Source organism: Spinacia oleracea, chromosome 6 (genome assembly GCF_020520425.1).
Source record: "Spinacia oleracea cultivar Varoflay chromosome 6, BTI_SOV_V1, whole genome shotgun sequence".
Taxonomy (NCBI): Eukaryota; Viridiplantae; Streptophyta; class Magnoliopsida; order Caryophyllales; family Amaranthaceae; genus Spinacia; species Spinacia oleracea.
The window spans coordinates 130,106,783-130,125,521 of NC_079492.1; the positions used below are offsets into that span (position 1 = coordinate 130,106,783).

General features: G+C 37.6%; 1 protein-coding gene across 1 annotated transcript; it reads right to left on the bottom strand.

Annotated features, from left to right (window-relative positions):
- Nucleotides 1–746: 746 nt before the first annotated feature.
- On the bottom strand, nt 747–18,473 carry LOC130463605 (uncharacterized). The gene is made up of 3 exons (XM_056832786.1): nt 16,473–18,473; nt 1,372–1,543; nt 747–1,285 (listed from the first exon to the last, which is right to left on the bottom strand). The coding sequence occupies exons 1-3, from the start codon at nt 18,471–18,473 to the stop codon at nt 747–749; spliced, it is 2,712 nt and encodes a 903-aa protein (XP_056688764.1).
- Nucleotides 18,474–18,739: the final 266 nt, after the last annotated feature.

Consider the following 18,739-nt stretch of genomic DNA (forward strand, 5'->3'; position numbering starts at 1 on the left):
TGCCAAGAAGATCATCATACCTTGTGGAAAGAGAGCTTCAACAATGTTTTCGCAGTTGATTTTGTTATTACAGATGTCCTAACAACTTCCAAGAAGGATTTCCCATCTTATGTCAGTCCTGGAATTTTCAGTTACGTGACGGCCAAGGTTTCTCAATACCTTCAAGAAAATATCAACTTTGATGATGATCTTCTAAAGTTCAGATTCGAGATGGCGGCCGAAGTTGATGTCTCCACTGTCATCCATCTTTGACGATGATTCTTTCTTACATAAAGTTGGTTCGTGCGCTGCTCATGTGATGAAGAATCAAGAAAATTTAGTACTCCGTATGTCTAGTAGTTGTAATCGTATGTGCATCAAATTTTAATGTTATTAATTTTTTTTTTAGGTGTTAAAAGTTATCAGGTTAGTTGTTGATTTCTTTCAAAGACAATTATAATGAGAAAATTCCTTATAATCAGAAGATTGAATTGGAAAGAATACCCTCCAACTACGTCAATGTCCCATATCCATTACGAGGAATTATTTTCGGATATCTGATATGTGATTACAAATGCATATCATAGCAAAAGACAAAAAAGAACTATATTTTTTTTGCTAAGCAAGTGAGAATAATATTATTAAGCTCAAAACGAAATACAAGCTAAACTAGAACCAAGGGAGACAAACCAACTAGGTTGGACCATCTCACCAAGGAACTAACACAAACACACTAGCCAGAAGGCATACAAACATCCAAACACAATCTATAAAGCCAAAAACCATTGGTTATCAGACCTATTAACACTCTTAGACAATACTGCTTGTATTCTAGTTTTTACAACTTGTTTCATGCTACTGATTGTGCTGTTGACAGTAGGGACAGTCTGCTTCCAATAACTTGTATTCCTGTATTTCCAGATCATATACACAAGAGCCACTACAGCTGCAAAAACAACCTGTTTTCTGAACTTGGATCTTCTATTGTGACTGATGCTTATGAAAATATGATGCAACTTGTTTCCATACTGCAAACCCATCCACTTCTTCATTTCCATCAAACACATGTTACTATAGGTACACCTGAAGAATAAGTGATCATGAATCTCATCACCCTGACCACAAATCAGGCAACTAGCAGAAGCACTAATCCCTATTTTTGCAAGCTTAGCTGTAGTTTGGAGTCTGGCCTGCATTGCAAGCCAAGCAATAAATCTATGTTTTGGAGTATTAAGTCTATTCCACACCAGTCTATCCCAGTGAACCTTAGGCTTTTCATCTGCTAACTTCTCATACACCTGCTTCACTGAGTAATGAGGCATATTAGTGAACTCACTCTCAGAATAAACTTGCTTCAGTAACTCTTCCACTTCACATATTTTCTTCCAATACCGGCTTGCACTATTTCCTGGCTGGTATCCCACCATTCCCCATTCTTTAAATACACAGAAGTCACCCATCTAACCCAAACATTATCTTGTTTGGTAGCTAAAGCCCAAACATATTTACCCATGCTGGCAGTGTTCCAGAGAACAACATCTCTAAAGCCTAGACCACCTGTTTGCTTACAAAAAAGAAATTAAATAGTACTTTTTTAAACAAAAAAGGTATTTTTTTTTATAGAATGGTACTTTTTTAACATGAATGATACTTCCTTATTTGTCTTTTAGCTGATATGTGTGTTGCCACACATATCTGATATACGAAAAAACGACCCCTATCCATTACATACCCCCCCTTTTTTTTTTTTTTTTTCCTCTCCTCCATTTTTCACCTTCACCTTCTCACCTCTTCTATTTTCAGTTACATTTTCTCTTCTCTTTTCTTAAAAATCCATGAAAACAAACCATAAACTCCACCAAATCATAGCCTCGATCATTTGATTTAGGTTAGTATTTATTGATTTTTTGATGGTCTGTAAATATCAATTTTTATTATTTTATTAATTACCAACCATTAATGTGAATTTTACCCTCTTTGCTAACAACTATTATCATTTTATTAGTTACCAACCTTTAATGAGATTATTTTTATCATTTTACTAATTTTTTTTAATAAGTAAGATATATTGAAACTCTTATCAAAAGACTAAGCCTAACTTTTAGGGAGCAAACCATCTAGGATGGATTCCTCCACTAGAAGAAAGGACACAACTACACTACCTAGCACCTCAAAAGAAAAAGGCAAGCAATTATAGATTTCTAAACCACTCACTGTCTTTAATACTTACCTTCTTAGGAAAAACACTATATACTCTATTTTTCACTACGCTTTGTATCTGCTTTACAATATACTCAAACATATGTACTCTTTGGGACCAAAAAGCATCGTTCCGTGTCCTCCAAATGCAGTAAACCAAGTTAGACACAATCGCAATTAGGGATGGGCATGGGCCGGATCTGGACCGGGTCTGGTGAGACCCAGACCCATATTTTTTAGGCGGACCCAGATCCACCCCAGATCCATTGGGTCTGAAAAATTCAGACCCATACCCAGATCCAATGGGTCTTATGGGTCTCGGGTCAAAAATGGGTCTAGTGTTATTTGTTTATTCTTAACATTTTTGTCTTAGAAAATTTTTCCGCGCCATTAATTTAACCGATTTACCATCACATATTCACATTCGATACATAAAATATCACAATTCGCAAATTAGTGCCAAAATACTAATGCATGCATGCATCTAATTAGACTATTTCTAATTTCTAATTATTGATCGGGTCCATGGGCCGAATCTGGACCGGGTCTGGGTCTGAGAATATTGGACCCAGACCCGTTTTTAAATACATGGATCCAGATCATCCCCAGATCCATTGGGTCTCAAATAATTAGACCCAGACCCTTAAATATGGACCGGGTCCAACCGGGTCTGGACCGGGTCTTGGACCCATGCCCATCCCTAGCCGCAATCCAGACCAATCTTCTGAATTTGGAGCCATGGGTTTTCATGTCAATCTACCGTAGTACACTCTGAAGGTTCTGGCAATTTGACTTGATGCCACACCAAAGCTATACGACATCAAGGCATCTCATACTATAGCAACATTTGAACATTAGATGCATATGAGACCCTGTCTCATTATCACAAATGACACACTTATTGTAACAGCCCGCTTTTTCGAGCTGTTAATAAACAACACTTAATCCTTAAATGATTACAATTAACCTTTAACACGCAGCGGAAAAATAATAACCTTAATCTTAAACTCGATCCTGGACCTGTACATGGGTTATGGGCCCACAAAAACAACCTTAAATAACTTGAATAAATAACCTTGAATAAATAATCCTTAAAATAAATATAAACCTTTAATTCACATTCAAACTTACAAACAATTTAGAAACTATTTCACACATGAATACAACCTTAGTTTATAACACACAATTTACAAACCCTTAAAAATAAAACCAAGCTTCATTTGACTTCCACCTGAGCTTCCACACAACCTACTTACAAAGAGAAGACATAGAAAAACGAAAAATTCCAAAATGAGTGGTAAACTCGTAATCTTTACTTCAGCCCGTAAAAACGTTTTATTTCCAAAACAATTTGATCAAAAGAGTTTTCAAAACACAAATTGGCAATTGTTCGGAAATAGACTTTTGTTATATTTGAAAACATATAGCTGGCATTGATCATTCCCTTCACAAATCAGTGGTAAGGACAGGTTTTGGATACAAAGTATCTTAATTATCACAGAACAAAAAACTTATCACGTATATTTGACCATTCCGGTCTTGCTTTAATTTCAAACACAACGCATCACTTATATTCGACCATTCCGGTCTTAACTTAATTTTAGGATCTTTCCTCCGCCTGTACCTTGCCCACTTTTTCATATCCGTTCATAATCCAATGCCAACAAAACAAATACGAATCACATTTTTATTTACAATATCATTTCGAAATTTATTTTAATGGACAAATTATTTCCGAACAATACCATAAACAATCTCACAATATCAATCAAATTAATTAACAATCCAATATAAATGCAATTCATGATATTCATGGCCATTGATATATGATCATATAAAATAAAGAATAAATTTCAAACACACACGGGCACAAAATAATTTTGCTGAACATAAAAGTTACCTCAATATGATGATCCTTTATAATACTCCTTATTCCTTAATCACTCCAACTTCCATACTCTAAACTCCATAATATCAATCATCACCATTCTTTGATCTAAATTCCATAACCAAACTCCAATAATTCTATTTCAACAACAACAACAGCAACATCGCAGCTATGACGACAACATTCAAGCAGGCGGTGTAGAGGGCATATCTCCTTGCCTGATATTCGAAATTGGGTGATTCTTGAGCCTAAACTGAGTAACTTTTCGAGATGAATAATTTTTATGAAGAAACCAAAGGCTGAAACCGACTGGATAGTGGAGATAATGGAGGAAACAGAAACTTTGTCTGAAAACCGAGCCGGAGAAAAGACAAAATAATAGGAGGAGATGGGTTTGGGTTTATCTGATTTCCATAATTGATTATGCAGCTCGGGATTTATGATCGATAGAGAAGAAAAAGGAAGGAGACCTGATGGTGGTTAATAAACAGAGTACGGTTGTTGCATGAGGTGGTTCTTGCGGTGGTTAGAAATGAATAGAAATGGTAGGGAATGAGATGTTAATTACAAATACAACAACAACAACAACAACAAAGCCTTAGTCCCAAAATGATTTGGGGTCGGCTAACATGAATCGTCGTAGGAGATCGTCATTGTCACCAATCAAACAAAAAAGGAGCAAGAAGTAATAAGAAAAACAAGGAAGAGAAAGTGGAATTAATGAAAGTAAGATAAGAGAAAAATGTATATATATTATAGAAGATATATTGTAAGAGATAATAAAAATAAGTAAAGTTTAAAATAAATGAATAAGTAAAATAAGTATATTTCAAAATAGCATGTAAATTAAAAAATTAAAAGAATTTTAAAAATCAAATAAAAATAAAAATAAGAATAAAAAATAAAATAAAAATAGAAAGAAACAAAAACATGAAAACTGTATAAATCAACTGAAGTCATCAATGCATATTCTCTCCCTCCACTCTGTCCTATCCAACGCCATATTTTCCTCAATCCCAAGAAAGCACATATCATGCTCAATCACCTTCCTCCAAGTTTTCTTAGGTCTTCCCCTACCCCTTGCAATTCTATCACTTTGCCACCCTTCTATCCTCCTAACCGGGGCATCACTTGGTCTTCTGCTCACATGTCCAAACCATCTTAAACGATTTTCCATCATCTTAAACTCAATCGGTGCAACCCCTACTTTCTTCCTAATAATCTCATTCCTCAAACGATCCTTTCTTGTATGCCCACACATCCAACGTAACATGCGCATCTCCGCCACATTCATCTTGTGCATGTGACAATGTTTCACAGCCCAGCATTCTGTGCCGTATAACAAAGCCGGTCGAATTTCCGTGCGGTAAAATTTTCCCTTCAATCTTTGGGGCATGCCTGAATCACATAGGAACCCCGTGGCACCTTTCCACTTCAACCAACCTGCTTTGATTCTATGGGCCACATCGCCATCCAATTCTCCATCCTTTTGGATAATAGATCCTAAATAACGGAACGTTTCAGAGCCTTGGACAATTTTCCCATCTAAGGTAATCTCCCCTGTCTCTCTATCTTGGACTCCACTAAACTTATACTCCATATATTCCGTCTTGTTTCTACTTAGCCTAAAACCCCGAGATTCCAACGTTTGTCTCCATAACTCCAACTTACTTTCCACTCCTTCTTTTGTTTCATCAATCAACACAATATCATCTGCAAACATCATGCACCAGGGAATACCATCTTGGATTTGTTAGGTTATGATACATATGACAATTCATAAATCATGCGGAAAAACCATTTAGCCAGGAATACATATTATTTACACATAATCATTTAGCATAGTTTAGATGCATACTCTTTGTTGCGTGCCTTCCCTAGCTGCGCCCGAACCGAACATGAACAAGTCTTTAGGACTCCAAGTGTCGTCCCTCCGTAGATAGTCCACAGCACGTCCGGATCCGCCTTAAGATTGACCAACTAGAATCGCCCTTAAGGTACTAATAATTTCGGCACTTTTAGGCAAGGTATGTGACTGAATTTTTCTCTCAAAAACTCACTTTGAATACTTGAAAACTCGTTATAAATTGTGAACCCAGGCCACATATTTATAGGGGTATGGAAAGAGAATTGGAATCCTACTAGGATACGAATTAATTAAATTAGAATCCTAGTGAAACTCTTATTTAATTAATTTATCTTTTAGGATTAGGAATTTAATCATTAAACGAATCCTGTACGTTTTAGGTTTCGTATGTGAACACAAACACGCACGCACAGCAGCCCACGAGGGGCGCCATGCGCGCGCGCGCACAGCCCGAGCAACGCAGCCCACGACTGCCGCAGCCTTGGGCGCGCGCTGGGCCTGCCTTGCGGTGGGCCTGGCGCAACCTTGGGCTGGCGTGTTGTGGCGCGCGTTTCCCTTGCTGGACGTGGGCCTGGCTTCGTGCTGGGCCTTCGTCTAGCAAGCTCGTCCGATGCTAATTCGTACGACGCGCTTCCGATTAATTTTTCGATTCCGGAATTCATTTCCGATACGAACAATATTTAACATTTCCGATTCCGGAATTAATTTCCGTTTCGAACAAATATTTAATATTTCCGTTTCCGGAATTATTTTCCGATACCGATAATATTTCCGATTCAGACAATATTTCCGTTTCCGGCAATATTTCCGATTCCGGCAATATTTCTATTTCCGATAATATTTTCCGATACGTACCATGTTTCCGTTTCCGGCAACATCTACGACTTGGATAATATTTATATTTCCGATACGATCCATATTTCCGTTTCCGGCAATATCATCGTTTCCGGAGTATTCATTTGCTTGCCTTTGACGATCTCAGCTCCCACTGGAACCAAGATCCGTCGATTCCGAATATCCATAGATGGAGTATTTAATGCCATTAAATACTTGATCCGTTTACGTACTATTTGTGTGACCCTACGGGTTCAGTCAAGAGTAAGCTGTGGATTAATATCATTAATTCCACTTGAACTAAAGCGGCCTCTAGCCAGGCATTCAGCTCACTTGATCTCACTGAATTATTAACTTGTTAATTAATACTGAACCGCATTTATTAGACTTAACATTGAATGCATACTTGGACCAAGGGCATTATTTCCTTCAGTCTCCCACTTGTCCTTAGGGACAAGTGTGCATTTCCTAATTCCTTTGTCGCTCGATGCTTGCTCTTGAACATAAGGTAAGAGTTGTCATCCTTATTATGTCCAGAGGTGTTCCTCGGTTTCAGAGTTCAACTGATCAAATAAACAGATAATCATAGCCTATGATTCATCCGAGCACGGCCATGCATTTCACAGTTTCTAGCTCTCCGAGTGGCCTTGTACAACTTTTAAGCATCTCATCCCGATTTATGGGAGGACAATCCCAATCTTGCGATCTTGAGATTAGACTTCGTTTGATAGGTGATTACCTGAGCGTTGCCTTTATAGCCTCCTTTTACGGTGCGACGGTTGGTCAACGTCAAAGCAACCAGTTCTCAAACAAGTAATCTCAAATCACTCAGGTATTGAGGATTTAGTGTCTAATAATTTTAATGAAATTTACTTATGACAGATTTTCATCTCTTACAGTAAAGTTTCATAGGTCTTGTCCGATACTAGTCTTCCCAAAGTAAGTATCTATGCAAATGATTATGACATTGCCATGTCCACATAGTTCAAGAAACAGAACTACTAGTCATCTTGCATTCTAGTCGTCTAACGTTTTCTATGCGTCCAATTTTATAGAAAACTCCGACTAGGGACCATTTTCAACCTTTGACATTCAAGTTCACTTGATAGACATTTCTTAGTCACAGGACTGGTCCTGACAGTCTATCTTGAATATATCGTCAAATTGAAGGGACTCATCATTTAATACTAAACCAAGATCGAATGGAATATGAAAATACATTTCATATATGATAAATGTTCAACCCCAATGTTTTACAACCATGGGCCTCTAACCCATCTTTAAAACATTTCATGGAATTCAAAGCTATGCTTGATTTCCAGTGCTACAACGTGAGTGTTGCTTCTCACTTGTTGCATAGGTTTAGTTATCATGCTTTGCCAATCTTAATATCCTTTTCATCGAATGTTCTTCGAGATATGATGATAAGATCTTTTCGAGTTTGTTTATTATGTGATCTAGTCTTTCTTACTTCGATGGTGGTTTTACTCATTTTGCAATGAAGAACCATCAAGTTAGCAGACGTTTTTCTTGCTTCAAGAGTGGTTCTACGCATTTTTCAATGAAGAACCATCAAGCCAGCAGATAGGTGATCTACACAAGTTCAGTGAAGAACTTTAAACAACCCTGTTTTATTGCTTCTTAGGCAATAATTACTTTTACTTCAACTGTATAGGTTGCTAGTGATGCTTTGTTTGGATTTACCTATCCAAGCAGTTTATAGATATGTGGAAGACTCTCCAACTATATCTTAGAACATAGAAATTATTATTTTAATTTCCCACGCAACAACTCATGGTCTCCAACCCATGTTGCCATTTTCAAAACACGATGCTCTATAGCTCGTCCTTATCAATGGTTAACTCCAAAGGGTCTTGCTTGATCCTTTGCCAGTGTTTATGCGTGTAGCATCAATATTTAGCATATCTTTATTTCCTTGAATCAAGAACTATTCCTATGTACCTTTTCAAGTACCATAAGTATTCTTGATCTCAATCTAGTTGATCTTTACTTAGATCAATAGAGATTGGTATATGTACGTCATGGCTAAAGTCATACGATACGTTTTTGGCGATCCTCATATTATATCATACATGATAAATTCTTTTGCAGAATAATTCCCAATTGAATTCTATTCATGTAACTTTAGCTTATCTAGTTTCAGTAGATACTAAATTCAGCTAAATTCTTTGACATATAATATAGGTTAAGAATCTCATTTAGACTCTTTGATGTTTAACTTAGTAAATGCTTATACATAGTTCAAACATCCTTTACTTAGATTTATTCACATGGGTCGAATATATCCAATGGAGACTTTCGTGTTTGATTTAGTAAATGCCATTACTTAATCCAAAACAATATCATAAGATCTTTGTAAATAGATCTTAATACCCAGTATGTACTAAGTTTCGCCATGGTCCATCATTGATGAATAATCTCAAATCTAAGTCATTAGCATTTGAATGTTATTTTACAATAGAGAGATATGTGTGTGATACACATAGGACCAATTAAGTTTTTATGTACTCCCACTAAACTTCTTATATATCTATAAGAATCATGTATATTTTATGAAACTAAAATACTTATTAGCTTCATTAAAATATAATTCCAATCCCCAATTGCTTGCTTAAATCTGTACTTAGATTTTATAAGCTAGCTTTCTCTTTCAAGCATTTATTTGGATCCACAAATCCTATGACATACCATGTACATAGTTTATTCCAACATTTGATTGAGGAATACGTTTTGTCATCCAATTGCTATATGTACCAATATGCAATCATTGCTTGAATTATAGACTTGAGCATTACGATTATGCATGAGGTTTCAACACAATTCACACCATGAATTTGCTTGTAACCTTTAGCAACTAATCTCGCTTTGTGTGTGAACACAATTTCATGTTTGATGGTTTTTATCCTTAAAACAAACTTGCAACCAATAGGTGTGAACCTATTCTTGCAAATCAACAAAATTTCAATTTTGTCATCAAAACATTGAGTATGTTTTATGGCCTCTAACCATTTAAAACATTTGAGTCTATATATGGCTTCTAACCATTTTAGGGAATCTAGGTTTTGTCATAGCTTTCTTACAAGTCACAAACTCATTAATCTACATGATAATAGTTTGACTGCAAGTTGTAGGTTTCTTCACTATTTAATAGAAGAATCTCATAGTTTCATTGACCTGATCTCTATGTTTCTTCACTATCTAATAGAAGAATCTCATAGTTTCAGTGACTTGAATTCTATGCCTACTTGGGTATAGAACATCAAACAATAGAATATCAATAGGCACTTTGAGAGTCCTTTGAATATTCTATTCTCTTTGAAGCACTTGTACAGTCTTCTAAGAGATGTCTATTCTTTAAAGCCACTTCTAAAGTCCTTAAAGAATAAGTTTGGATTTTCTGAAGCACTTCGAAAAGCCTCCGGAATGTCCGTTTATGTTTGTCGTTCGCCTCGAAGACTTTCGAGGTCTATTTTCTCCCACTTGTTATTTTGGAAACGAATCTCCAAAAGGACATTATTTCGAGCAAACAAACATTATGTTCTCAAAAATTCGTGGTAGAAACAATACCCTTGTGTCTCATTTGAATAAATCACAATAAAACATATATCTAGACTTGGGCCTTAGTTTGTTGAATAACAAACACTAAGCTCCCACTGAGTTTAGCAACTCTTTAGATATATATAATTGAAAAGATATCCTGAAATTACTTTTCAATAGCTTTGACGAATTTGGTTTAGTTTGGTGGTAGTTGAGCATTTTGTTTTAGAAATTATAGGAAAAGTCTTTATAATTCATCATTGATCGAATCAAGTACTAATTGACTTCGATCATTCCAACGTAGATATGCCATATCTTATGGAGCTAGATTGTGAAATTACAACACACAATCATTGATGATCATATTTGGTCTCAAGTAATCATCAACATGATCTAACCTAGATCTTTATGATTTCTTGCCAAGTGGATTTTATACTTCTGAATCTTTGAACTAGCCAAACAGATTCAACTTATATCACATTTGAGTAAATAAACCTATATTCACTCAAATCCATGTGAAATAATAAAGTCATAAAACCTTTCTTTAGCTTTGAACTCTATCGTCTAGGCGTTCTAACAATAGTTCATATTCTTTGTTACTTTCAACAAGTAAGACTAGCTTGTCTTAAGTTGATCTAGAAATCAACCAACTTTCAAAAAGTCCATCAAAATAGAGCTTATGAATGTTAACTTGTTGATATGGTCTAAGCAACAATGCCAAAGATTAATGGAACTCAAATCAAGGGTTTGATTTGAACCTAGTAAAGTTCTTTAAAGAGTTGTTTGTTTTAATCAAGCATATTGACTCAACCTGTAATTGACCATTTCATTCAAATAAACAAACAAACAAGCATTGTTTTTGTTCTTCTGAATGTGAGTCTTTCTGTGTTTGAAGCAGAAATTTAGGTATGCTGATTATGGAACAAAATAGCCATTAAGTTCCAGCCTTTGAAAGGACTTAAAACAAACTAGATGACCCTACAACTAATGTAGCATTGCCATGCTTCATTTCCCACTTGTAGGTCATTAGTGTATCCTAGCTTCCATTGTTTGAGTTATTACCGAAGTAAGAACCTCAAGCGGTATATGATACCAAGGAAGTTTGATTGCTAGGTCACTTCTCTTTAAACATAAACTTATAGGTAGAAACGGAATCGTAAATTCCTTTCATTTGTTCCTCGTTTTCCTATTTCTTGTACCATTTCTTATAGTCTTAAGAATTGATTTCTTTAGTGTTGACTTTTATACTTTGTTAGACATGTCCAATGTCACTCCAACAAGGTTCTTACCATTTAATTTATGTTGAATATTCTGTTTCAACTAGATGATCTTACCAGAAGCTTCTAAAGTTCTCTAAGTATCGATCTATTCGAATGTCTAGGGACTAGACTCATTCGAGAATTAAATGGACAAAGATATTAGGTTGTTAACCATTGGTAAGGCTGAGCGTTTAAACTCAATGCTTTATGATCTCAAAACTACATTGTATTTTGAATTCACAAGCACCAATTGGTTTGCCATTCGATTTTGATATTCGAAAACAACCATAAAAGTCGATATAAGAAACGTACATTTTAAATTGCTCACTTTCTCTCTTTTCCGTGAATCGTTCTTGGATTCACTACCAATCGAGGAAATTTACTGTTACCTTTCTAAAAGGATTTATTGCAGTGCAAGATATTTAATTATAAACAATAATTAAAACATACATTGAAGCATGCAAAGTCTAAACATTTATCATGAATAATAACTTGAAATTAAAGCAACCATGCAATTCAAACAAGTTATTAGCATTTTATTCGATTTTATTGTTCCGGCAGGTGTGAATAAAATGATTCCAAGATCCTAAAATCATTGAAGAACTAAGCACAGTTTGTCGACTTAATCCTAAAACATTTTAGGTAAGCAAAAGCCTTTTTCTAATAGTCTAGAAACTACTCTTGGTTGATAGGTACGTCTAAGAACTTATTAGGTAAACCTATCGATTTTGCCACGACATAAAAGGACTCCTTACTTATATCGATGAGTTTCACCAAAACTAACATGTACTCACAATTATTTGTGTACCTTGCCCCTTTAGGACCAATAAGTAACACCTCGCTGAGCGAAAACTATTACTAGATTGATGTAAAGGATATCCAAGCAAGTGTATATTTTGGCATGGCACCTTATAACTCAATTTTTAAGTTTGGAACTTAAGGCTCTTACTATGTTGGTTAGATTTTAAGTGAACTAAAATCCTTAATCATGCAACATAATCAAGCTTTTGATCTTATGCATTTTAAGACATATTTAAACGCAATAAATAACTTAAAACATGCATAAGATAAATGTGATCTAGTATGGCCCGACTTCATCTTGAAGCTTTAACTTCAAAGTCCGTCTCGAAAATCTCCGTGGGAGGCACCATTTTCTTCAAATAGGATAAGCTATAATTAAAACTAATTACAACTATTTGATGGTACGCAGACCATATTTGAATTGAAAAACGACTTTGGTACTTTAGACCAATTACATTCAAATTAATGGTACGCAGACCATATTTTCTATCCTATTTGGGCCATACTAGTCACTTCATAACCTGCAAAACAGTACATATACAATATATACCATCCACCCATTCATTATCATGAATGGCCCAAATAGCTGGTTAGTAAAACACATTATGCATCATGTAAACATTTGCAGCAATTAATCAAGGGCACCAATAATCTACCAATTATTCAGTCCTTATTAATTCTAATCAAGTTGTTTTAACCTTAAGGATTTGTAGACCTAATCAAGAGTTTATGACTAAAAGGGCTCCCACTTAAACCAATAAATTCATATGCTTTACTAATTTTAAACATAAAAATGTATTTCTAGTCTAACCGGAAACATACAAATTTAATTAAAATTTAAAGCTCATATAAATTTATAATTGAATCCAAAAAGTTTAATTTAATTTCAGTCGTATTTAAATTAATTCATGATTTTAATTTTAGTAAAATAATTAGAATAAATAAAATTTATTATAATTACAATATTCAAAATTAAAATCCAAGAAAATAATTTAAATTATTAATTTTAAAATTAATTAAAATTACGTAAACTGAAAATTTCAAATTAAAATTTCAAAACGATCTAATCGTAACGCAACAACCCCACGCAACGTACGCCCATGGGCCACACGCACACAGCCATCGCTGGCCATGTGCGCGCAGCCCATGCGCTGCGTCGCATAGCTGCTGCTGCTATCCTTCGCAAGCCGTCGCGCGAGCTGGTGCTCGCTGCGCGCGCGCCAGCGCTCGATGCACTCGAGCATGTGCTCGCTGCGCGCGCGCCAGCGCTCGATGCACGCGAGCCATCGCTCGCTGCGTTCGCTCGCTAGCGCTCGCTGCACGCGGGCCAGCGCTCGCTTCGTGCACTCGCCAGCGCATGCTGTGCGCGCTCGCTAGCGCTCGCTTGGTGCGATCCAGCGCTCGCTGCGCGCGGCATCGACGCTGGGCGCAACACTCGTGGCACGCGAGCTTGCGCTCGCTGCGCGCGAGGCTGCGCGCGCTTGCGCGAGGCAGTGCGCGTTGTGGCGCAGCTCGCTTGCTGCCCACACGCGACTGCCGTGCCTTGCCTTCGCTTATGCCCATTCGTCCATTGCTCATAGCCCACGACACAAGGCAGGGCTGCTGCCTTGTGCTCGTGCACCATGCCCTTGCTCATTGCATACGTGCCGCATGGGCGACGAGCTCCCTTGCTCGTCGTCACATGCCCGCACTATACAACACCCCTTAAGGGTAACACGTAGCGTCCATTGCTTTGTGCGTGCAAGTTATATGAACGAATCGCATAAAATTTAAAAATTTATACTTAAAATTAATGACAAATTAATAAATAATATTAATTTCATAATTTTAGGGCGAAAAATCGAAAATTTATTATTCAATTGATTTCCGATTAACATGGATTCAAGTCTAGGTCATAAAAATTTAAAATTTATCATAAATTTACAATTTTTATGGTGGTTTTTAATCATATGTATCTAATTAAATTATAATTAATTATGAAAATCAAATTAATTCTAAATTATTCTAATTTTCAACAAATTAATCATAATTACAAATTAGATTGCATAATTAACAAGGCTAGGCATTCAAACTTGTTAAACATATACAGTAGGTCAATCAAAAATTCAAGATTTACCAACAAGAATTGCAAATATTTAATTTAACATCTTAAATTTACGAAATTTTGCATTCGAAAAACTAAAACCTTCGAAAAGTCATAGTTAGGCTTCGAATTTGAGAATTCTGGGTTCGGCAGAAAAATACTAATTTTGTCAAAATTTTAGAATGCCTTTTACATGCGGAATTGACACAAAAATCACTCGATTTGGATGAGTAACGAAGAAACTGCCGAAAAACTGCGTACGTATAATTAAATAAACGCAATTTGCAATTAATTAACAATTACGAAAATTAATCACCCCTTTTAATTCTTGCAAATTTGTAATATTTAACCATGTTCATGCAATTTAGATTATGAAAATAATAAGAGGCTCGTGATACCACTGTTAGGTTATGATACATATGACAATTCATAAATCATGCGGAAAAACCATTTAGCCAGGAATACATATTATTTACACATAATCATTTAGCATAGTTTAGATGCATACTCTTTGTTGCGTGCCTTCCCTAGCTGCGCCCGAACCGAACATGAACAAGTCTTTAGGACTCCAAGTGTCGTCCCTCCGTAGATAGTCCACAGCACGTCCGGATCCGCCTTAAGATTGACCAACTAGAATCGCCCTTAAGGTACTAATAATTTCGGCACTTTTAGGCAAGGTATGTGACTGAATTTTTCTCTCAAAAACTCACTTTGAATACTTGAAAACTCGTTATAAATTGTGAACCCAGGCCACATATTTATAGGGGTATGGAAAGAGAATTGGAATCCTACTAGGATACGAATTAATTAAATTAGAATCCTAGTGAAACTCTTATTTAATTAATTTATCTTTTAGGATTAGGAATTTAATCATTAAACGAATCCTGTACGTTTTAGGTTTCGTATGTGAACACAAACACACACGCACGCACAGCAACCCACGAGGGGCGCCATGCGCGCGCGTGCACAGCCCGAGCAACGCAGCCCACGACTGCCGCAGCCTTGGGCGCGCGCTGGGCCTGCCTTGCGGTGGGCCTGGCGCAGCCTTGGGCTGGCGTGTTGTGGCGCGCGTTTCCCTTGCTGGACGTGGGCCTGGCTTCGTGCTGGGCCTTCGTCTAGCAAGCTCGTCCGATGCTAATTCGTACGACGCGCTTCCGTTTAATTTTCCGATTCCGGAATTCATTTCCGATACGAACAATATTTAACATTTCCGATTCCGGAATTAATTTCCGTTTCGAACAAATATTTAATATTTCCGTTTCCGGAATTATTTTCCGATTCCGATAATATTTCCGATTCAGACAATATTTCCGTTTCCGGCAATATTTCCGATTCCGGCAATATTTCTATTTCCGATAATATTTTCCGATACGTACCATGTTTCCGTTTCCGGCAACATCTACGACTTGGATAATATTTATATTTCCGATACGATCCATATTTCCGTTTCCGGCAATATCATCGTTTCCGGAGTATTCATTTGCTTGCCTTTGACGATCTCAGCTCCCACTGGAACCAAGATCCGTCGATTCCGAATATCCATAGATGGAGTATTTAATGCCATTAAATACTTGATCCGTTTACGTACTATTTGTGTGACCCTACGGGTTCAGTCAAGAGTAAGCTGTGGATTAATATCATTAATTCCACTTGAACTGAAACGGCCTCTAGCCAGGCATTCAGCTCACTTGATCTCACTGAATTATTAACTTGTTAATTAATACTGAACCGCATTTATTAGACTTAACATTGAATGCATACTTGGACCAAGGGCATTATTTCCTTCAGGATTGACCTCGTCAATTCGTCCATGACTATAGCAAAAAGAAACGGGCTAAGTGCGGAACCTTGATGCACTCCAATCGTAATGGGGAATTCTTCGGTCTTACCAACACTAGTTCTCACACTCGTGCTAACTCCCTCATACATGTCCTTGATGATATCAATATACTTCCTCGGTATTCCTTTCTTACTTAATGCCCACCAAAGGATTTCCCTTGGTACCTTGTCATATGCCTTCTCCAAATCTATGAAAACCATATGTAAGTCCTTCTTCTTATCCCGATAATTCTCCATTAGTTGCCTTATAAGATGAATGGCCTCCATAGTCGATCTCCCATGCATAAATCCAAACTGGTTTTCCGAAATTTTCACAGTTTTCCTCAGTCTTTGCTCAATAATCCGCTCCCAAAGTTTCATAGTATGACTCATTAGTTTGATTCCTCGATAGTTGGCACAATCCTGGACATCACCCTTATTCTTGTACAAGGGGATGATAGTACTTTTCCTCCACTCTAATGGCATCCTATTACTTCCCCAAATCTTGTTGAAAAGAGTTGTTAACCATACAACCCCTCTCTCTCCCAAGCATCTCCAGACTTCGATAGGTATACCATCAGGCCCCACTGCCCTCTTGCGTCCCATCTTTTTCAGTGCCATTTCGACTTCTCTCTTTTGAATTCTTCGCATAAAGTCTAGGTTAACCATATCCCTAGGGATAGTTGTATCCCCAATATCGCGCCCTTGATCCCCGTTGAACAAGCTATCAAAGTAGAACCTCCATCTATCGTTGATTTCCTTATCTCCCACCAAAACTTTTTGATCAACATCTTTCACACATTTAATCCTCCCGATGTCTCGCGTCTTTCTATCTCTCATTCGAGCAAGTCTATAGATATCTTTTTCACATTCCTTTGTATCCAATCTTGCGTAAAGATCCTGATTCACCTTTGCTCTAGCCTCTCTTACGGCCTTCTTTGCTTCCCTTTTAGCCTCCTTGTACTTCTTGTAGTTCTCATCACTTCTACATTTTCCCAACTCTTTATAGCATTCTCGTTTGCTCTTTATAGCTTGTTGCACAACTTCGTTCCACCAAGATGTGTCCTTACTTGGTGGCATGATTCCTTTAGATTCCCCTAGGACCTCTTTCGCCACTCCCTTTATGGTGTGCTCCATTCTTGTCCATAATGAGTCTATATCCAAATCCATATCCCCGACCCAAATACCTTCACTTGCCACCTTTTCTACGAATTTTAGTTGTTGCTCCCCTTGAAGTTTCCACCACTTGATCCTAGGCTCCACTAGTGGTCTTCTCTTTCTTATATAACTTCTACCTCGAAAATCAAGTACCACAAGTCTATGTTGGGTTGCTGTACTCTCACCCGGAATCACCTTACAATTGGTGTAGCACTGTCTCAAAGCATTCCTTACTAAAAAGAAGTCAATCTGACTCGCATTATCTCTACTCCTATAGGTTACTAGGTGAGATTCTCTTTTCTCAAACCAAGTGTTCATTATACCCAAGTCATATGCCAATGCAAAATCCAAAATAACATTTACCGCTTCATTCCGCTCCCCATACCCAAAACCACCATGAATGCTTTCAAATCCATCGCGACTCGAGCCTACATGTCCGTTGAGATCCCCACCAATGATGAGTTTCTCACTTCTAGGGACACGTTGCACCACTTCTTCTAAATCCTCCCAAAATTCTTGTCTAGTTGACGCATCTAGTCCTGCTTGTGGTGCATAGGCACTCACAATAGTTACAACCTCATCCCCTATCACAAGCTTAATACTCATAATTCGATCACTCTTTCGGGACACGTCCACTACATCATCAATATAATCTCTGTCAATAAGGATACCTACCCCATTCCTACCCCTAGTTTTTCCCGAATACCAAAGCTTATAACCCCATGGAGCTATTTCTCTTGCCTTGTTTCCAACCCACTTAGTCTCCTGCAAACATAATATGTTAATTCTCCTCCTTCTCATAACCTCTACTACTTCGACTAATCTCCCTATCAAAGAGCCAATGTTCCAAGTCCCAAATCGCATCCTACTACCCTTACCCTTACCCTTATCCTTACCCCTGCCCTTACCATGAAACCTTGGATAGTTAACACCACCATCGGGTGGCGCGCCGCTTCCGGGCGACGGCCTAGCAACCCTTGCATATTTTCCACTACACCCGGGCCTAGGAAGTGTAGCGCACCCTTGCATATTTGACACCACCCCCAGGTGTAGGGGTGGCGCGCCGCTTCTGGGCGACGACCTAGCAACCCTCACATATTTTTCACTACACCCGGGCTTAAGAGGTGTAGCGCGTCACTGAGAAGGGGACGCCCCCACGATATTCCATGGTCGATTCATGTCATGATATGTGGCTTAGTTTTAATGCTGGCCGCCACCAACCTACCGCACCCTCCTCCTTTATCTGGGCTTGGGACCGGCAGCGAATGCCGCATACGCGACACTCACAGGCGGAG